The 22,744-nt window shown below is 44.3% G+C and overlaps 1 protein-coding gene across 12 annotated transcripts in view; it reads right to left on the bottom strand.

The window, feature by feature from the left end:
* LOC106571902 (IQ motif and SEC7 domain-containing protein 1) overlaps positions 1–22,744 on the bottom strand; it is a 191,660-nt gene that overhangs the window by 13,148 nt on the left and 155,768 nt on the right. For 8 of the 12 annotated variants that reach the window (XM_014145442.2, XM_014145449.2, XM_014145443.2 and 5 more), the window contains 6 exons: positions 10,907–11,159; positions 8,905–10,184; positions 8,096–8,257; positions 7,222–7,344; positions 6,364–6,530; positions 5,354–5,493 (listed from right to left, as the gene is read on the bottom strand). In XM_014145442.2, the coding sequence (XP_014000917.1) occupies positions 5,354–5,493; positions 6,364–6,530; positions 7,222–7,344; positions 8,096–8,257; positions 8,905–10,184; positions 10,907–11,159 (2,125 nt within the window). Of the gene's footprint in view, positions 1–5,353; positions 5,494–6,363; positions 6,531–7,221; positions 7,345–8,095; positions 8,258–8,904; positions 10,185–10,906; positions 11,160–11,990; positions 13,620–20,212; positions 20,578–21,405; positions 21,427–22,744 lie in introns of those variants that run through there. The other 4 variants (XM_045695923.1, XM_014145446.2, XM_014145444.2 and 1 more) reach the window with 4 other exon arrangements.

The following is a 22,744-nucleotide window of genomic DNA, read 5'->3' as shown; positions in this document are numbered from 1 at the left end:
GAACACAGTGGCCTCCATCATTCTTAAAATTGAAGACATTTGGAACCACTAAGACTCTTCCTAGAGATGGCTGCCCGGCCAAACTGAGCAATCGGGGGAGAAGGGGCTTGGTCAGGGAGGTGACCAAGAACCCAATGGTCACTCTGATAGAGCTTCAGACTTCCTCTGTGGAGATGGAGAACATTCCAGAAGGACAACAATCTCTGCAGCACTCAACCAATCAGGCCTTTATTGTAGATTGGCCAGACGGAAGCCACTCCTCAGTAAAAGGCACAACAGCCCGCTTGGAGTTTGCCAAGAGACACCTAAAGGACTCTCAGACCATGAGAAACAAGATTCTCTGGTCTGATGAAATCAAAATGTAACTCTTTGGCCTGAATGCCAAACGTCACGTCTGGAGAAAACCTTGCACCATCCCTACAGTGAAGCATGGTGGTGGCTGCATCATGGTGTGGGGATATTTTTCAGCGGCAGGGACTGGGAGACTAGTCAGGATAGAGGTAAAGATGAACGGAGCAAAGTACAGAGAGATACTTGATGAAAACCTGCTCCAGAGCACTCAGGATCTCAGACTGGGGCAAAGGTTCACCTTCCAAAAGGACAGCAACACTAAGGCAACACAACGCAGGCGTGGCTTCGGGACAAGTCTCAATGTCCTTGAGCGGGCCAGCCAGAGCCCGGACTTGAACCCGATTGAACATGTCTGGAGAGACCTGAAAATATCTGTGCAGTGACGCTCCCCATCCAACCTGACAGAGCTTGAGAGAATCTGCAGAGAAGAACGGGAGAAACTCCCCAAATACAGGTGTGCCAAGCTTGTGGCATCATACCCAAGGGTCTGAATACTTATGTAAATGTATTCATCCTATTATATGATTCTCACCAAATATATTGTCTTCTCACACGATTCAAACCCCACAATCAATAAACAGCGTATGAAGCTCTCGTAGTCTATAGATCACATATTGCAAACAAATAATCTGAACTAAAAACTCCACACATTTTGTAATTTCTGTGTGTCCTTAATGAGGTACAGCTCTGGAGAAGGTTACCAAAACATTTCTGCAGCATTGAAGGTCCCCAAGAACACAGTGGCCTCCATCATTCTTAAAATGTAAGAAAATCAATATCCAAAAACAGCAACAACAAAAGAACGATGCGAATCTGCACATCAATATCTTCTCTTTTTTGTGGCACCAATGTGAGGGGTGATGGCAGGGGAAACTGTTGCGATAATGGCAAGTGAACCTGGGGAGCTTTCGTTCACATTGTCCTATAAAACGGAACCGGACCGTGGAATTCAAGGGAACCGAACTCAGACCACCTCTCGAGATGGTCACAGTTCGGTACGCTTTGGGGGATCTTTTGAGGGGTCTAAGTTCCTTTGGAATTCACATAAATTGTCTGAAAGGGACAAAGTGTGAAAACACCCTTAAAGACTAACCAAGAAAGCCTCATAGCTCTAATCGCTGACAAATGTGATTCTAACATGTATTGACTCAGGGGTGTGAATACTTTTCATTTTCATTAAATGTACAAAAATGTCTAAAAACAAGTTTTTACTTTGTCATTATTGGGTATTGTGAGTAGATGGGTGAGAAAATGCATTTAATAAATTTTGAATTAAGGCTGTAACTCAACAAAATGTAGAATAAGTCAAGGGGTATGAATACTTTGAGGGCATTGTGATTACTGCTGTATAAACCTTTTCTATTCATATACTGTCCATAAGATATTTACACATCATTATATATATATATATATATATATATATATATATATATATATATATTACATTATATGTTTATATTTCGCTCTCTGACATTGCCCATTCTGATATTTCTTAAATATATATTTTTGGATGATGTGTCTATTGCTTTTTTTAAATGATTGTTAGGTATTACTGCACTGTTGGAACTTTAAACACAAGCATTTCGCTGCTCCTGCGATTACATCTGCAAATCTGTGTACACAAGCAATTCAATTTGATTTGTTGTTCTCCCTCTGTTTTTGCTCCTATATAGTAAGTGTAAGTAGGCTATGCCTTTTCACTATACTAAGTGTTATATTAGTGCAGTGGTACTCATTGCGCAAGCCCTTCATTTGCAGATTGCGGTGATTTTCCTATTTTCCATTCATAATACATAACAATGATACAATTTCAATTCAATGTGTTTAATGGAAGCCTGAATCACGTCATTGAATATACCTATTGCTTCCTGGACAGCAGATAGATGGCAGTATAGCGCAACTGTTGAACAGAAAGACCGAAATAGAACGCAACTGCTCAGCTACAGCGACTGACACATCTACTCCATTTAATTTTGCAGTCTGGTCGACATGGATCAATTTATTGTAAAAAAAGAAAGTAAATCTATTGACAAGGAAAATGAGGGGGAAGAGCTGGAGAACAATGTGACAGCTATGAACGAACAAACACCAGGAGAGCCAGGACAATCAGGAAGATGGCGGCGGGGAATTGCAACTAGCTAACGTAGCTCTGGTGACTAAGAGAAGGATACGGTCGATTCAAGAAGAACACAGAAAGTTCCAAGAGAAATGCATAGACAAGTATTTTTTTTGTTCTGCATAATAGGACTACCTCACTTTGTCTTATTTGCCAGAAGGCAGTCAATTGTTTTAAAGGCGCAAATTTAGAGCGACATTTCCATGCCCACTTTGACAAAACATATCCGCCACAAAGCAACCTCCAGAAATAACAAAATAGCGCAACTCAAAAGACAGCTCAAAGGACAACAACAAATGATGGACAGATCTAGCACTGTTGCAGAGAAAACGACAAGGCAACATATGAGATTGCTTGGATACTTGCGAGAAACAAGGCTCTCCTGAACATGGCTCTCTCGGGATATGCTGTCTGAGTCGGTACAGCCACCTGGATTCTTTGTGCATCGTGCCGACAGGAATAAACATCTCTCCGGGAAGAAGATGGGCGGGGGTGTATGTTTCATGATTAACGACTCATCGTGTAACAACAAGCCTTCCCTGTAGCTCAGTTGGTAGAGCATGGTGTTTGCAACGCCAGGGTTGTGGGTTCGATTCCCATGGGGGGCCAGCACAGGAAAAAATTTTTTATGAAATGTATGCATTCACTACTGTAAGTCGCTCTGGATAAGAGCGTCTGCTAAATGACTAAAATGTAAAATGTAACATGCAGGAACTCAAGTCCTTTTGTTCACCTGACCTAGAATTCCTCAAACTGAAAGCGCGAATCACCACATTTAACCATGGAAAGGTGAATGGGAATATGGCCGAATCCAAACAGTGTAGTTATTCCCCCCACAAGGCAATCAAACAAGCAAAATGTCAGTATAGAGACAAAGTAGAGTCGCAATTCAACGGCTCAGACACGAGACGTATGTGGCAGGGTCTACAGACAATCACAGACTACAAAAGAAAAACCAGCCACGTCACGGACACCGACGTCTTGCTTCCAGATAAACTAAACACCTTCTTTGCCACAGACGCAGCCTGCTACCAAGGACTGTGGGCTCTCCTTCTCTGTGGCCTACATGAGTAAGACATTTAAACATGTTAACCCTCGCAAGGCTGCTGGCCCAGACGGCATCCCTAGACGCTTCCTCAGAGCATGCGCAGACTAGCTGGCTGGTGTGTTTACGGACATATTCAATCTCTCCCTATCCCAGACTGCTGTCCCCACATGCTTCAAGATGGCCACCATTGCTCCTGTACCCAAGAATGCAAACGTAACTGAACTAAATGACTATTGCCCTGTAGCACTCACTTCTGTCATCATGAAGTGCTTTGAGAGACTAGTCAAGGACCATATCACCTCCACCTTACCTGTCACCCTAGACCCACTTCAATTTGCTTACCACCCCAATAGGTCCACAGACAATGCAATCGCCATCACACTGCCCTATCCCATCTGGACAAGAGGAATACCTATGTAAGAATGCTGTTCATTGACTATAGCTCAGCATTCAACACCATAGTACCCTCCAAGCTCATCATTAAGCTTGAGGGCCTGGGTCTCAACCCCACCCTGTGCAATTGCAATTGGGTCCTGGACTTCCTGACGGCCGCCCCCAGGTGGTAAAGGTAGGAAACAACCGCTCCACTTCGCTGATCATCAACACTGGGGCCCCACAAGGTTGTGTGCTCAGCCCCCTCCTGTACTCCTTGTTCACCCATGACTGCGTGGCCATGCATGCCTCCTACTCAATCATCAAGTTTGCTGACGACACAACAGTAGTAGGCTTGATTACCAGCAATGACGAGACAGCCTACAGGGAGGTGGTGAGGGCACTCGGAATGTGGTGTCAGGAAAACAACGATCGTGGACTTCAGGAAACAGCAGAGGGAGCACCCCCCTATCCACATCAACAGGACAGCAGTGGAGAAGGTGGATAGTTAAGTTCCTCGGCGTACACATCACGGACAAACTGAAATGGTCCACCCACACAGACAGTGTGGTGAAGAAGATGCAACAGCGCCTCTTCAACCTCAGGAGGCTGGCTGAAGAAATTTGGCTTGTCACCTAAAACCCTCTAACTTTTACAAACGCATCACCGGAGGAAAACTACCTGCCCTCCAGGACACCTACAGCACCCGATGTCACAGGAAGGCCAAAAAGATCATCAATGACAACAACCACCCGAGCCACTACCTGTTCACCCCGCTATCATGCAGAAGGCAAGGTCAGTACATGTGCATCAAATCTGGGACCGAGAGACTGAAAAACAGCTTCTATCTCAAGGCCATCAGACTGTTAAACAGCCATCACTAACACAGAGAGGCTGCTGCCAACATACAGACTTGAAATCATTGGCCACTTTAATTAATGGATCACTAGTCACTTTAATAATGTTTACATAACTTACATTACTCATCTCATATGTATATACTGTATTTTATACCATCTATTGCATCTTGCCTGTGCCACTGTCATTGCTTGTCCATATATTTATATGTATATATTGTTATTCCATTCCTTTACTTAGATTTGTGTATATTAGGTAGTTGTTGTGGAATTGTTAGATTACATGTTAGATATTGCTGCACTGTCAGAACTAGAAGCACAAGCATTTCGCTACACTCGCAATAACATCTGCTAACCATGTGTATGTGATTTGATTTGATAAAGTGTAAAGAAAAGGCCCAACACTCTCTCTCCACGGATAAATGTGTGTCTTTGGGCTGTATTTGACAAACCGCACGCCATCGTTAATCGAGGGGCTATGGAGTGACACATTTAATTAAGATGAGTCATGCCAGAGTAAACTCAAGGGCGTTTCAGGCATCTGCCTTGTATCAAGCATTATGCAAAAAGTGCTGTAGCAGAGTTTTAGGTAAGTTGTGTGCTCCTCACCGGTTTCTTCCCCACTATGAGTTTCTCCACCTTCTGAACCTGAGACACGTGGTCCTCGTTTGTCTTCAGCTCCCTCTTCCTGATCCTCTCATAGATTCCTACCAGAGTCTCCCTGGGGATGTCCTCCCCATCATCCACCCCTGGGGAGGAGAGGAGACAATGGTTACACACACACCCACAGACAGAGGCGCACACACACACACACAAAAGCAAGGACACAGCATGCACGCACGTGCGCACACACACTTTGTCTTTTTCATTTAGCGTGAGAATATGAATCCCTCTTATCCAATTACTTCTCCTTGTTTTACCATTACTGACACTCGTCACGATGGATGATGAATCAGCCCGCCATGCTTTACTTCTCAAATAAAATGTCAAATGCCAAGCAAAAAAACGACAAGTGGTTGACTGTGCCTCTATCACGCTGCTCACCCAAGAATAAGAATTGCTAATGTGATTGTGTGAAGGTGCAATGAATTAGTGTTAACACATTTCTATCAAGGTCATCGCTACCTCAAAACAGCCTCGACTCAAACACACAATCACAGCCTGCCCTTGTGAACTGCCAGACGCTGCCAGATATTGAAATGGAATTTTAACACACGCAACATGTGACAGCCTCTTCAGATAGGGAGGGTGACAGCAGCATGTTGATGATGAAAAATGTATTGTTTTCATCTGTGTGTGATGAAAATGTTGCTTTCGTGATTGAAATGCTAATCATGTAGCACAAATGAACCGGTTCCATTTGTGATTGCGTATTCTCTGCCCCACTTCTGTCCTGCTGAGCTGGATTGGATGTGTGTTTTCTTCTTTTAATCCAGATAGATAGCATTGTTACAGGTGTGCCTTGTTAACGCGGTGAAGAAATCACATTGTGAATGTCCTACACTCACTTGATGAAGTTTTTAGTTGATTTTTATAATTCTTTATTTTCTCTGAAATATGTAGAGGACAATGTCTCCATTTTGTCTTCAGAAACCCCGACACCCCTCTCTCTCTCTCACCTCGGAGGTTCTTGACGAAGTCCTCCAGCTTCATCTTTCTCTCTGGCTTGACGTTGGGGCTGTACATGTCTGTGTTGAGGAGGATGATGGCGAAGGCCAGGATGAAGATGGTGTCAGGGTTCCGGAACTGTCGCACTACCGTGGGGTTACAGATACAGTAGCGTTGGCTGGAATACAAAACAACAGGAAAGGGAGATGACATCACATGTCAGAGGTGAAAAGAGGCTTTTGACATAGAGAGCCATCATTGAATGCATTTGAATATAAAACCGGATTTTGTCCACACAATGGCAACATTTGTCTTATTGACTTGCTGGTGAAAATTTGTAAAGCAAGCATACAATGCATCACATGATGGTCAATAACTGTCAACATTGTGTGTGTACCGTGTCATCATTATTGCTGCATTGCGTGAGGAACTGTCCTATTTACTCAAGCAAAAGTAATTGAAGCACCAAGTCCCTCTACGCATTAATAAGTCATTTAGCCAACACGGTGTTGTGAGCAAAGTCAGCAGTGACTTGCATTTCCAAGACATTGGTCAACATTTGCATTACATTTGAAAACGTAACGCAAAAGAGTGAAGAACTATTAGGTCACTCGTAAGAGAGAAAACTTTATCTGAAACTAATGTGCAGTACTTGCAGTATAGTATTTTGGTTGATGTTGATTACGCTGTTATAATTTTAAAATGCTAATACTGACCTGTAGTAAGTATCCTCTTGGCCAAACCGGTCTACGTGAATAGCCCCTCATCCTCAGTCTACATGTGTGCTTATATGCCCCCCCCCCCCCCCCATCCTAACGAGGCTGTCTACCTAGTATATGCTTCTCTGACCTGTCTATCGGTTGGCTCACCTGTAGGCTTCGATGAGGCGCTCCACCTTCTGGGCCTCTCCCTGGACCCGGATGTGGTTCTGGAACTTTCTCAGTGCCTCGTCCAGCTCCATTGACGAGAAATCCATCTCATCCACCACACAACTGGAACACACAAGCAACCAACCAATGAATTCCCTAACCAACAAATATGTAATTGATTTGTATAGTATTTAATGTTGGAATCCTTAATTGAAACAATAAGAAAGCAGTCACCCCCACCTGTGTTTTGGTCAAAAACTGAGGGATGGGCCTGGAGAAATGTAACCACTCTCACATTCAAAGCGAGCGCCAGGACTGACCATCCATGATATACAAATTAAACCATGTTTAGAGGCTATACAAGTGTTTGTTTACATTTACTTTGTTTACAAACAGTGTAAACATACGCTTCAAGAATCAATGGGTATATGTCATTAATTAAGACCAAAAATTGATGTGGAAACTAAGGATTCCCAGCTTTAACAGCAAGTTCAGTAAATTCCGATATGATATTAATATTAATACTTCCATATTGGTGCCCATCTCTAGTTCAAATCTACACGTGGAAAAGTGGTTATTACAAAAGTCCATCTCCAGATATACAAAGTTCGGCCATCTTACTTTGAGATGTAGAATGTTAATGGGCACAATGTTGGCACCAACTGTTCCAAGACAATTACCTCCCAGTTAGGATATAAATTAAGAGCGGTGAATGCAAAGATGGCTTGCTGAACTTGGAACAGTACATCTATTGTTCTGGCCTGGCCTACAGTATAATGCTATCTGTGCAAGGCACTGTGATCCCCCAATCAATGTTTTTTTGATAGACAATAACAAGTGTCACATGACCTGGCCTTTAAAAATTAGTACTCACTCCAGGACGTCTCTGTTGAACTGTTTCTGACGGTTGCCCAGGAACTCTCCAATCATCTGCCTGCTCAGGCCCTTCCTCTGAAGCAGGAAGTGAGCCACACCCACAGGCGTGTCCGGGACGAACCCTCTCTCAGTCAAGTACTGGACGCCTTTCTCTGGCTTCCTGCAGACACACAAGAAAGAAGGGTTCGTGTTTATATTGAAGCAGAGACAGACACAATGAGACTGACACCAAAGGTGACCCTACTGAAAAAGTCTAGCATGACATCAAAATAAGGCCTTTTTGAAGCAGGTGTGTCCTTATGCGACCTATCCAGTCATTTTACAGAGCCAAGTGTGGTGTTTGATTCTGTGACTGATAGGAAGTGGCCACAATAGGAACAGGGTGGTTAATATTTAATAAGGGCACAGAAAATGGAGCGACTCTGTCTGGCTGTATGTAGTAGAAGATAAACGGATGGACTGTAAAACTGCATCTGTCTGAATTTCTCATCTACAGAATATCAGTCCTATAAAAGTAGACCTATGAGTCTACAAAGAGTTTACACGAATGCACAAATATATACCTTAGCCTATAGTCCTACCTTATACAAATTGTACGCATTTTTTCCATTTCATAGGACTTGTCTTTAACCCTGCTAATTTACTTGAATTAGACTGATTGCCTTATATTGTGTGGCCCAAATACAATTCTGATAACTGTAAATAGGTCACCTCGGTTTCTCTATAAGAACCCCTCTGCTCATTTACCCTTAATTACACCAATCAGTGGACAACCACGTTAGCACTCAGTCAGAGCTGAGCACCTACTTGTTGAAGAGGTTCAGGCCGATGCGGTAGTGCCTCTTGCGGATCACATCGTTGCTGAAGACGGGCGAGTCCCAGCTGTTGCGTGTCTCTTTGTGGTATGTCTGCTTGCAGAGTGTCTGCTCCCTCAGGCTGTCCCTGGATGACTCAGAGCTGCAATTGATGGTGTCATTGGAGTTAGACGTGCTGTTGATGCTGTCGTTATCCCCGTCCGAGAAGTCAGACTCAGACTTGCTCTGCCGGTTGGCAGAGCCGTTGATGGCCAGGTGGCTTTCCAGCGCCCGGTGGCGGAGGGGCGCCTTGTCGTCCCTGGAGGGCGCCCGCGGGGGTGGGCCATGAGAGATGTGTTTGGGGCTAGCCTTGGAGGACGCCACGATGTGGCTGCCCCCGTGAGGCTCGTAGACGGGCGGCCGTTTGACGGAGCTGCGGTCAGAGCGGTCACTGTGTTCGGCGGAGCTGTCGCTGGGCGGCTCGATGGTCAGCAGGGGGAGGTGGTCCACCCTGAGCCGCTGCTCCTGGCACTCCAGCGAAGGGGTGCTGCGACAGCTGGTGTCTGTGTCACGCCCCTCATCTTTGGTGTCCAGGGGCCAGTACTCCTGGGAGGAGTTGGCTGAGTGCAGGCGTAGGTCTGACTCAATGCTGGAGGGCTGGTCACCTGACCCCCGCGATAGCCCCATAGAGGGAGACAGCTCCTCCTCATCAATAAACAGAGTCACATCGCTGTAGGACGCCATCATGTCCTCTCGCATGCGTCCCGCCACCCCGCGGTGAGGCTTCACCTGATAGGCCACCTCCCTCTCTACCTCGGGGCAGCCCATGGCCTCAGGGTCAAGACCCTCGTCGCCCTGCAGGCTGCGGCAGTTCAAGGCGTCATCAATGGACTCGGCCAGAGACTTCACCTGCCTGGAGAAGGCATCCTCCAACTCCGTGATGGCGTCCGTCAGGTCGTTCTGGGAAGCAGGGTGAGACGCCATGTTGGCCTGGTGGTGGACCTCCATGTCCCCGCACTCGGACTGTACCAAGGCCAGGGGGGTGCCGTCGTCTGTCAGGGACACCTGTTTCCCCTCAAAGTAGGAGCTGTGGACTTTCTCAGGGCCCTCGAAGGAGAACTGCATCCTCATGTTGGACAGAACGATGCGTCGGGACATGCGGTTCTCAGACATAGAACTCCTGAGACGCTCAAAGTTTTTGTTCATCTGGTACTGGCGGAAGGCTGTCTGGATGGTGCGGGCCGCATGCCGGGTTATGAAGCGTCCTCCATATTTACGCTCCAGCATCTCCACCTGACGGACAGAGGAGAACAGATTATCACAACTTCTTGATTATAGGATAATGATTATATTTGACAAATGATGAACAAAGCTCAAACACTTGTGGGACTGAATTGATCTTTCCAGGGAAAGATGTCTATAATTTCTTAGTAATACAAATTTCAAGGACATTTTTTTATGAGCAGAGAACCTGGGACGAGCAGAGAACCTGTAGCAAAGCAATGCCATAGTTTTATTTTCTTCTCAAAGGGATCTGTAGATGTTAGTGTGTGTAGTGTGGTCATTGACAGAGGTTCAGTAAGGGAAATGTTATTTTGTCTAAAAAATAAAGGGAGTTTTAGTGAGACCAAGGTCTCTTTTGCAAGGAATCCCTGCATCTTACAATTACACAACAAATTACACAGAAAATATAAAAAAAACACACTCATGAAAAACATTCCTCAGCAAAGAGGTCCTCAATCAACACTGAGTTGTCCGAAAGGCACCAATACATCCATTTGTAGGGAACTCATAAGATAGTTTCTTTGCACTCCATGTATGGAACAAAAAGCTGTTTTCCCTAAGTCTGTAGTAACAGACAGAATTTCCAGAGTTCGCCATCCTTGTGATCTGGTTTGGTAACTCAAATTTTATGGGTAAGTAAAGACGTCAGGTAATGTGGGAGTTTTTGCAAAATGGCTTCATAAGTCTATATAGGACATACATAGGGTGGGTCTGAAACAGTGATACCCTACCTGTTTGTCCTGGAGGTCAGCGGAGAGCTCATAGCCCTCGGAGAGCGAGCGGGAGCGTTTGATGGCCTCCTCCTCGGCCTGCTTGCGAAGGATGGACTGCGAGTGCTGGAGCTTGGGCCTGCGGGGGGGCCGCTGGGGGCCCGGCTGCACGCCGTGGCCGTAGAGGGGGCCCTCGAAGCGGTCCGGGCTTATCACTGGGCCCCTGTAGCTTGCTCCACCGTCACTCTCACTGGGCCGCGCATCCCCCTCCACACTGCAATGACACAAAGAAAGAGATACACAGCTAGTCTACTGCAATGACACAGCAAGAAATACAGTTAGTATTTCAACACCATCCACACTGCAATGATACAGAGAAAAAAAAGTCACTCAAAGCTTTCATAGCCTGCCTGTGCTCTTCCACTGCTCTCTCAATAGTCATCCCATACTGACACTCATTGAGTAGGCATCTCATCCATTACTACACTAGAACCTATTAAGTACAGTAATCACCACCAACATTGACCATTCAGTAGTCTTTTGGCACTGTCATTCTTTCATAGTGTGTATAATTACTTTAAACACTGTGCTGCGGAATAAGTTCAGGAAATGTCTACGAATCAAGTAACCACGGCATGAATTCCAACTAAGCTGTGGATGTCTAAATGAAAACAGCCAAAGGAAACAGTGAGGGTTGAAGTCCGTGTTCCTGTGTGTTTAGAAACTTCACTAAAGAGTCAATAGTTGGTGGTAGAGCAGCATTCAGCAATAACACGACTCACACGAGTAAATACTGCAGTCATTTCTCAGAAGTGCTGATACTATCTTTCCTAGACACAGCCTACATCAGCTTCTCAACACTGCGCTGATTAAAAGTGCATGTAAGTGGGTCTGCCTTGATTACTATTTGAAATATGACTGTAACAGCCCTATTCATTTTCTAACATGTCACCAACCCAATCTCTATGAATAAATTCAACACAGTCAGGATATTGATAAGGATGTAATCACACGGCAGTAAGAACCAAGTAGAGCATCAACAAAACTAACCAGAGCAACCCAACCCTTCAACCCAGCATATAGTCAAACAGGAGAGGGTACTCACTCACTCTTACGTTCAACAGTGGAAGACTGCTTCCTCACACGCAGAGACATCCTGTTCTCGATGAACTGCCAACTCTTCCTCCATGCCTTGTCCACCATGTTGAAGATTTGAGTACACACTCACAGCAGCTCCTCCAGGAAACTCAGTCTGCACCAGGCAGTTCAAAGTTCAACCAGTGACCAATGACAGTTACATCATGTTTGGCATATAGGAGCCTCACTTCTACTAAAGTGAGTCCAATATATATTCCAAAGTCCAGTTGGAGTGCACGGTGACAAGGTAAACATATCAAACGTTAACAATCATTTGGAACCGAATTAAACTAAAAACGATTCAATGAGTCAACGTGGAAGTGTGTATGGGAGGCTTCACAATCTCCTGTCTTAACTCTTGTCATGGGTGCTTTCACTTTAACACAAAATGTGTTGTGGTTTGAATAGTGACTTCACCTGTTAGTATACACCTGACACACCCCTTGTTTCTTAGGTACATAAAACTACTGCCCTCCTCATACAGGAGACTGCCAACTACAGAGTTATAGCCAGGAGGATTTGTTTCTGGATGTACACTACAAATAAGGAAATTCATCTTCAAGTTGCAATACAAACTACAGCCAGTGTGGCTTTTAGCAATGCCTTTTCCAATTTCCATTATATGCTAAATGAGAAATAGGGATACTGTACAAATGTTTATAGAAATTGATATTCAGACTATTTGACTCATCTTACACCACACCCAAAAGTACCAAACAAGGTTGATTCTCTATAACAAGTGACCTACAAACAGATGTCAGAGTCACAGCTGACGACAGTGTCAATCCCCTGACCATGACCACAGTGTATTTCCAGCCTTATAGTGGGACGTCGTGACTTTTAAAGTCTAACCACAGTAACTGTATTGAATATTCACGACACACCCTTCTGCATCCCAAATATATACTGACGCCATGTTTACACCCACAGTAAAGGTTTAGTAGGCCCTCCAACTGCCTGATTAAAATGTAGTGGCCTTCTGACTGATAGATGGGCACTAGCACTACTAACGTACGCATACGACAGCTAAGGAGTCACAGGGGTTAACACATGAGAGGCATCGAGGAAACGGCCAAAGCCACTCCAGCTTCAATGCAGCTCAATCAGTTTAAAACTTCTGTGAAAGGGACACATTATGCTTTCTGAGGCCTTTGTATTCGTTTTAGACATTCAACTGCCTCTCACCCAAACAGCGGAGTGTGATTTCTGTAAACATGTTGGTGGACGTGGCACTACAGCAGACAGCCAGGCTGCCACCTGGGACGTGGAGGAATTAGCTGAATACAGACACAGAATAGTGAACTACTGCAAAAACTAGGGTCCTGCAGTGAAATTTAAAGTGACGGTTATGTATGTATTAGGGCTGTCCCCCCCCGACCAAGAGTCGTCCTGTTCTTTTGACCAATCGATTGGTCGAAATGTTTAAACTTATTGTTTCATAAGAGAACCCGATGGTCACACTGTGTTAAAAAAAATGACAGCGAGTGCCTGTGTGAGAGCATTGTCTCGCTCTCCTCCCTACTGCAGCGAAAAGGCACCACAGCACAGCAAGTGTTTATTGCGCTGTCCGTGCTGAAGCTGCAACATCAATTTAGCCATTTCTTTTTTTACTTGTTTCTGACTGAAAAGTTCTGTTACCGAACTCACTCATTTGTTTAGGAAAAACATTCCTTATTCCCTCAACCCTTGCTCTCTTTATGTGAAACATCTAAGCATCGCATGCATGTGATCAGTAGGGCCTGACCTATAGCTGATCATAATCACATCGATAAATTGGTTATAACAAACTCCAAACACAGTAAAAGTGACAGCAAAATGGATGCAGAGGAAGTGAAAAATAAACTTGAAACGGGCGTATGTTTACTGGTTGCTCAGGAGGGAAAGGGGGAGTCAGATCTGCAGAAGACATTTGACTGAGTTGTGAAAGCTACTGGAGATCAAGAAAAAGGAGGGCATAGGAGCAAGCGTTGCGTGAGTATTGTGTGCCAAATAGTTGCTGTTAGATTACAATATTTTTTTTCTGACCATTTGGAACAGTGTAAACACTAAGTAAGTGGAGCAGAGAGTCTGTTCTAACTGAAAAAATGATATATAAAGCCTTTATTACAGCAGACTAAAAACAGTTGCAAAACAAATGCTTGATTGCATTTCAAAGCATTAAGGTCTGGTATGCTGTGTGATGGCATGAACGAATGAATGATTGATACAGTAGCCTATATATTGAAATATAGGCCCAAGTCAGTTACAGTATAAAGACTAAACAGGATGCGCTCTTAGGCCTACAGCTCGATGGTGGTTATACAAGGCTGCTATACAACGCCTACTAATGATAATGACATTAGTTATTATTATAATGATGACCATAATAATAATTGTAATAACAAAAAGAAGGAGATCAAGAAAAAGGAAGGTATAGGAGCTACAGCTGCGTGCATATTATGTGTGACAAACAAGTTCTGTTAGATTACAATATTATTTTTCTGCCTGTTTGGAACAGTGTAAACAACACTAAATAAATTATAAGTAATACCAGTCCGTTGTCATGAAAAAAATGTGTAAAGCCTTCATCACAGCATAGTAAAGATAAAAAAACTGCAGAATCTGGGAAATTGCTGCATCTGCCATTTTGCCATTGCATGAGGCTTGGTGCTCACGGAATCAGTAGGCAATTAAACAAACACTCAAACAGTCAACAGAAACATATTTACAGTCTTATTGCTGTAAATATATATGGATGATTTATAAAGTCAGGCACATTTAACAGTTAGGCTATTGATTATAGACCTAATGAAGTTTCTCTTCAATTTTCTTAGACAATTAGGCTAAGGCAAGGGCTGTTTCCTCATTTCTGCTGTTGCCTCCCACGCATTGATTCAATCCCAATATTCTGGTTAACTTTGCTATTGTGCACATAGCAACATAGGGAAAGGCACCAATTCTACAGCCCACTGAATATTATGTTTCAGAACTGCATTTAACACGGGAGAAAGCACATTTGTTATAAAATAATATTAGATTCATTAGTGTTGCACAATTATTTCGACATAATATAACCATATATAATTTCAGTATGACGTCTTACAGTGATGGACTGTGCCATCCCATCCCCGTGGCCTCCGCAATGGATTAGTCCACTGAGACAGGCGCGACTAAGACAGGTGTGTTGTGCACCATGAAAAAAAGAAATTTCCTCGACTAAAGAAATCTCAGTTGTTCAACAGCCTATCGACCATACAATTGACCCGTTGACTAAATGGGGTCAGCCATAGTATGTATCATGTTGTTATACGTTGTCTGCATTTACAATTTACGCCCAGCAAAAATAAATTGTCCCTTGGGGGATAAATAGGCTACACCTTATCAAGTTGAACTGAATGTTGTGAGTTGAATGAATTGAATGTATAAATAACTCACTGTCACAGCAAGACAGTACTGTAAGACATAAATCGTAGTTCTACTCCATCCACAGCTTTCTTTCCCACCAATTTTTCAACAGACTATATCAGAGTAAATTCCTGTGACAGTTTAAGTGGATCACATTAAGTCCCCCTTTCTCGCCAACTCCCTGTTCTTTTGGGTTGAGACACAGAGGGTTACATAAGGGCATGGTGACACGGGCTACCTTGACAGTAAGCGAATGCTAACCGCCTCCCTTGGAACATTAGATACACACATAGTGTATAGTATCTAGACCATTTAGAGCTGCAGACAGCTAGCTACAACTACAATACACACAGAGGCCCATTTACTGCATGCAGCACCAACACAAAACCCAGTGTGACAGAGGGAAATCACACTTCTTGCATAATCGCCGTGGGGACGAGTGTCCCCGACCATCTGTCATGGCAAACTGTGTGACGATGCATCCTTCCCTGGAGTGAGAGGCAAGCGCACCTAGCATGCTGCCACAGTACCACCAGAGACCAGCAATAACAATGCTTTATATTAATTTCAGGGGAATATTGGAAGTGGTGGTTTATTTGGCATAACAGACTACACCAAACCGAATAAACATAGCTTTTACATCTGAATTGCTTGCTGTTTGGGGTTTTAGGGTGGGTTTCTGTATAAGCACTTTGTGACAGCTGCTGACGTAGAAAGGGCTTCATAAATACATTTAATCATAAAGTCCCTGAACCGTGCTATAGTGAACCTCTTGCTGTATGATGTTGGCTGTTTTTCACATAAACAAATACTTATTTTTCCTGATCCTGTGTGAAATAAGCTTTCCTACAGAGATTTAGAACCTGTTTTCTTTAAGCTAGTGTAAGAGCTTTCGGGGGTTTGTTCTTCATTGTGTCAGGCCATGTAAGATAGTAGCTAAGTGGACATGGTTGCTTTATAGTGCACGATTCCCTCTCCTCTACTGCGCTGGCCCTTTCCATGGAATACTGAAGTCACTCACCAGCATTCTTTACCTCACCCTCTCCTTCTCCACTTCTCCAGCTCCATCCATCACCCATTCTCCCTCTGCTTTTATTCTCCCACTTCAGCCACCAAAATGGTGTAATGTAAGTAAGAAGAGAAAGAAGGCGAGAGAAAGAGACTCCAAGTGATGTCCTGCTGTTCTCTTCTGTCAGGTCAGTTGTTCATGACGGCAGGAAAAGAACCGGGGGGGGAAAAAACGGAAGGAAGAAACAGCAGTGTATTAGTGAGCAGATGTTTCATTTTGCAGTGAAGGGTAAAAAGAAGTGAGCGAGAGGAGGAGAGGAAAGCAGGGCTTCAGATGACGTCGCTCCAGGGGAGAGCTTTTAAGAACGACACATCTACAGACTCCACTTGGTTATTTGAGTTATGACTACAAATCCACTGTCCTTCTCAGCCAATCAGATACAATGGGGATTAACAAAGCACCAAAAAGAAAGGTAAAGAAAGGTAATGAATAAAGTAATATAAGAAACACCTCCCCCCAAAAAAGAGATTCAAATTGCTTTCCCCATCACTTTAAAGAAAGTTTGACTTGTCTTTTATTATATTAGCAAACTAGAAGCAGCAATGGTGGTCTAAGATCCTCCTGCCAGACCTAAAGCCGCCTAGCTCTCTGCCTGGTCTGGGTCTGGAAGGACTGGAGGAGTGCGTCAACTCAGCTGGTAGGGATTTTCAGTTGGGGGCCTAGAGGTGGGTCTTCCTTCTCTCCCTCCCCTCCTGGTAAACATGCATAGGCTTCAGCGTATTCCATCACACAGTCCAGAGGGAGAAAAATTCCCGCCACCCTGGAAAAGAGGAGTCACATCCGCGGAGGTTCTGGGAATAGCAGACTGTTATTATGTGCAGGTTGGAGTTTTTGGCGCAAGGTGAGTTCCAGTGTAGCACATACCTTTGAAACACAATTTGATTCCCATTCAAAACCCTATTTTCCCTAATCCTAAACCCAGCCCTAAACCTAACTTTAACCACAAAATCTAACCTTAAACTTTAACCCCTAATCCAAATTCTAACCTTAAACCCCCTACAAATAGCCTTGTGGGGAGACCCCTCTGGGGACTAACAAAGTGTCTCCAGTTGGTCAAATGTTTGTTAGTTTACTACTCTTGTATAGTTAAACACGTCCACACACACACACACACACACACACACACACACACACACACACACACACACACACACACACACACACACACACACACACACACACACACACACACACACACACGCACACACACACACACACACACACCTTATTCCTTCACTCATGTGTGACAGTCTGTGTTTTCTCATCAACTGTGAAATATGTTTAGCTTGCTGTATGGCAGAATGTCACTCCCTTTCTCATTTAGCCTTTGGTACTCTAAAAGAAACAATGAGGGAAAAAAACCTCACCACAAGTCAGTTGAGTCAATTATTAACTTAATGTGGCATTACAGTCCCTAACCCACACCCATCACCCATCACCCTAACACCACAAGGAGTGAGTCCTCTCCAGTAGACCACCAGCACGTTCTCCAAACACAAAAAACCCCCAGATGTTTTCTCTCTCTACCGCCAGCCAGTAACTCAGAGAGCTCATAAATACAAATGCAAACAGTGGACGACAAAGACGCAGATGTGTAGGAATGTTTCGGAGGTCAAAGTTCAAGCAGACAACACAGCAACCATCTAAAGTAGTGCAAGCACAGTGTTAGAAAAAAACCCAATGCTGTCTGAACAACACTCCGATACATTACTCCTTTCAGGTCCAAGAATCATGTTAGTGGGGATCTTTTTAAATAACTCACAAAGGAGAGCTAGTACACAGAACCAGATTGGAATTTACAGTGTAGTACAGCTGGAAACTAGCTAGCTGTGCCGGCCAAGTTAACTGACGGGATCATTAGGAGAGTTTCCGCTAGACGTTATGTAGTCGACATCATCACAGTCGTGATTACAAACTACTGATATTTTGACTTCTCAATTTGAACTGTTAACTAATTCAGTTACAGTGGTTGTGCTAGCAGGAACGTTGGCACACAGTCTCAGGAGTAAGGAATGACTGTCTAGACAGAACACCAGTACCACGTAGTCTCTGGGACAAACGGTCTCATCTGGTCTGCAGAAACATTGATACCCACCACAATTCTGTCGCAACGCTATTGTCTAGGAATGAATCATGCTTCTACTGTAAATAGTTTTAGCCTGGAATCATCACTGTGGAGCTTACTGTATGTCTAGGCCTCACACTGTCAATTTAACCTATATCTAGCTCCACAAAGGTCAGATGAAATGTCGGTCTGAGCCACTGTTATTAATGGCTATGACAGGGTCAATGCAGTCATCCCTAACCATCCACAAATGTACAGCACAGAGATGCTAATACTACTGTGAGGAAAAATCGAATCCAATTGTATTCGTCACCTACACAGTTTACAGCAGGTATAAAAGGTGCAGCAAAACACTTGTGTGTTATTTTACCTCAACGTTGAGGGAGCTAACCCAAATCAATAAAAAAATGTGTCAAATAAATGAGAAGTACCTTCCCTAGCGATGGTCACCCATGTCCATCAGTGTTGCCAACCCACCTCTGCCAAATAGGCACGTGGTATTAACGTCATGAGGTGCTATTATACAAATGATTGTGTACAGGCACATAAGGTGGTACAATCATATATACTAGTCATGCGAGCCCCATTCATTCATCATCGTGAAGCATTCTTTTTCTTGTCTATGCATTACTTTCCATTGTAAGTGAATAAGTCCAGCGTTCCGCATCAACGACTCTCGCCTGATTGATTTACTGATTATGGGGTTGATTAATGAAGCACATTATTCATATTATTAAGAAATCCACTCTGTATTAAATCAACAGTCAGATATTAACAGGCACAGCAGGAATGCAGTAAAAATAAAAAAAAACGAGAGACCCTTTTTGAAAGAGTGTCGACTTGGCTCGCCGGAGGCGTGTCATCCACAGAAAACTCATTCAGTCACTATGGAAGTCAAACAAAAAGCACAAAGCAATGCCCATATAGGCTGCTACAGTCCAGTCCTCACCCCCACCAACACACAGGCCCAGTCAGACCTGGTGCTGGCTGGCTTCTGTCTGAACCTGAGCCTGACAGTTCTCATGTGTCTCTCTAGTGGCGATGCTAACAGCCAGGCTGTCATTCTCTCAGTAATGAATAATTAAATGAGCCGCCGCGCCACACTCAGCACCTGCCCTTGACGATCCAGCCAATAGAGAACAGCACTGGAATGGTCCTCAACACATGAGGATGGGCAGACAAACAGTGCACATACATGTCAATTACACTGGCGCTATACTGTAGCAGTATTGTCGTAACACATTCAGTAAAGTTATTATAATCTATTCAGGTATGCAAAGACGCCAAGTGAGAGCGGTCTATTTTGATAAAAGAAGAGCAGATATCAAAACGGCATACCCAAACATCCTCTGCATGCAATTCCATTAAGTGGGAGCACAGAATTCATTAGCGTGACCCTGCTATCACTACTGCAAGATATCTACCTTGGCTCATGTAATGTGGATATGCTATGCACGTCACTAGAATAGCACTCTGTTCAGCATGTCATACACATATCAGAGCGTGCATACAGAGATTGTTGTACACACACAAGCACGCAGACACACGAAAACACATTTCTGTTTATGAAACATTTTCCCCTATCGCAAGTCATGATAACCTTACCCAATGACAAAGTGTACAGACGAACAGCTCAGACAGTACACCCACCCACCATACCACCCTGCCTTACCAGCTGTCCAGCTCCAGCTCCAGTAAGGACTGGGTCTTCTCGGAGTTACAGTGCAAACACCACATGTTGGCTAGCAGTCGCAAGACGAGGCATTACCAGCCCACTCTACCAGTCCCCATTACTGCCTACGGATCCCTCTCAGATGGACACAGTCCCATCGCTTAGCTCTCTGGGTGTAGCTTCACGTTAGCAGCAAATATTCCCATTGCTTGGCCTTCTCAAGACAGCTCCCTATGGATGTATGGCAGGTAGGTGGCTAGCAGGGACTGCTAAGTGGAAGTCAGTATAGCCACTGATGGAGCTCTCTCTCTCTGTCTCCCCCTCTACCTCTCTCTCCCTCCCTGTGTGGGCTGTTTTCACTGGCCTGTTAGCAGTATGGAGGGGGGCGGGAGCAGGGAAGGGGGTGTGCTCTGTAGCTAGGCAGAGGAAAGGGGATGGAATTCCTCCAGCAGCACGCTAATGGCATAAGGGGAGAATACAAATTACCCTGGGACCAAGGAGGATAGAAGAAGTCATTCAGTCATGCTATCTGAGTAAAAAAAAAAACATGAAAGAGGCTGGGATGGAGGGAGAGAGGATGGGCGAATAGGGGGAAAGAGCAAGAGGCAGAGAGAGGAGGGCTGAAGTAGGGAGAGATGGTAGAGATAAAGGGAGAGAGATGGTAGAGAGAGAGAAGTGAAAGAAGTTAGTCCATGGTCAGCCCAGTGGAGGAATGTAAGTGGGAAGAGAGGAGCTGGCCGACGCAGAGAGAGCAAGCAGTGGAAGCACCTCTATTAATAGAGCCTTTCAGGGTCCTGCAGAATGTTGGGATATATACAACAAGAGGAAAAAGAGGGAGAGAGGGCTTTCTAAGTGTGAATTTAGCAGCCCTCCTCTCTCTATACATCCCTAATGCAATCCTAACTGCAATCCCATAGGACATAAGAGCTAGTGTACAGTCCCCTAGCCTTTCTGTATCTATACCCCTCTCTATTTCTCTATTTTTGTCTTCAACCCTCTCTCATCCCCTATTCTTTTCATCTTCCTGTTTTAAGATGTCTCTTCGGCATTCTTTGTAATGTCTGTATTCAGTTCTCTCATGCTCTATCATGGATGGAAGATAATGGAGCAGCACATAGAATGTCTCCCATTGCACCATAATGGCTTAGTTAACCAAGTGTGTCAGTCAGACATGAGCTGCAGTAATACATTACCTGCTCGAGGTGCTGTGCTCTCTAGGCTCTTTAGGATTGACAGGACAGGGCCAGAGAACAATTACCCCTCTGAGAGAACGGGTTGGGGCACATGGGGGGACTAGGCCAAACTGCCCCCCCAGTCAGGGATATTTTGGGGGGGATAATGACAACAGGTACCGGAAAAATAGGAAGAATGGTTCCCAGATGGGTCAGGTTTACAATCTCTGACGCGCTTGTCTCAGGAGGAAGGTGGTGATGTCCTCTAATTACAAGCCTGGACCCTGGGCCTCCCCGTGGAGAACATTTTTGCTTCCTTTGACCCCTTTTCCCATCTGGGACATCAAACAGAAGATTGAGAGAGAGACACAGAGAGGGATGGAGTCAGAGACCAACAGAGAGAGAGAAATAGAAGGAAAAACACAAGGAACAAAATGTGAATATTTTACCGTGTGTCTGTGAGCTGAGCTGAGTGCCGGGTGCGGAAGATAAAGGTTATAGAGACAGCAGACGGCTGTGCCGCTGCGGCAGGAGGAAGGCAGACCGACTAAGAATCTATTTCAGATGGAGATGACTGAGACCCAGACCCTAGTGCTGCTGTACAGCTGTCGACACATTGTACAGCAGCAGAGACACGACTAGACTTACAGGAATCACCTGTCAAGGCAGTCTTTCCACTGCTTAGAAGTCCCGTTTAGTTCCGACCGACAGTAAACAAAACACCCACACTAAGGAGAAAAACGGTTTCAAAAACCCACAACATCTTAAAACGTCCTTCAATCAAATTTAAAGGCTCATTATTTTGTAATTCAGATGCGTTAGGAAACCTGAGGGGAGAGCATCTAAGCGTTCACCAGCCATTTCAAATGAGTCCTGATGAGTCCTGAATATTATCAAAGCCCCGTGGGCTGCGGCGGCAGTCAAAACTTTGTTGTTTCATCACAAGGGATGAATAAATAAACTCTATCCCTGCTGACATTTGTTTCGAAACAAGACGTGAATAGATATGAGTGGAGGATTTCATTACAGTCTGGTACAGTGTTGAGATGGGCAGCTGCATAATCAAAGGGCACTTCGATTCGTTAGCAATGATTACAAGGTCTGGAGAATATCACTTTTCTTATGGTCGATTAACATTTTGGAGTTTTACATGCAAGTACAGGCATATAATGCAAGTACAGGCTAATTTTATCTGTGTAAGGAAGACGTACTGTTTGAAGAAAAGCTTGTGATGTCTGTCTACAAGTAATCTGGAGATCAGGATTTTCTCAGTATTTGGCTAGAGATCAAAAATCAATTCTTGGACCTCTATTATTTCTAGTTTAGATTAATGAGCTGCATAAAAAAAAATCCTGTTTTC

The sequence above is a fragment of the Salmo salar genome, chromosome ssa15 (assembly GCF_905237065.1).
Source record: "Salmo salar chromosome ssa15, Ssal_v3.1, whole genome shotgun sequence".
NCBI lineage: Eukaryota > Metazoa > Chordata > Actinopteri > Salmoniformes > Salmonidae > Salmo > Salmo salar.
The sequence above is the reverse complement of the archived record's forward strand: the minus strand, read 5'-3'. Positions and strand labels throughout refer to the sequence as shown.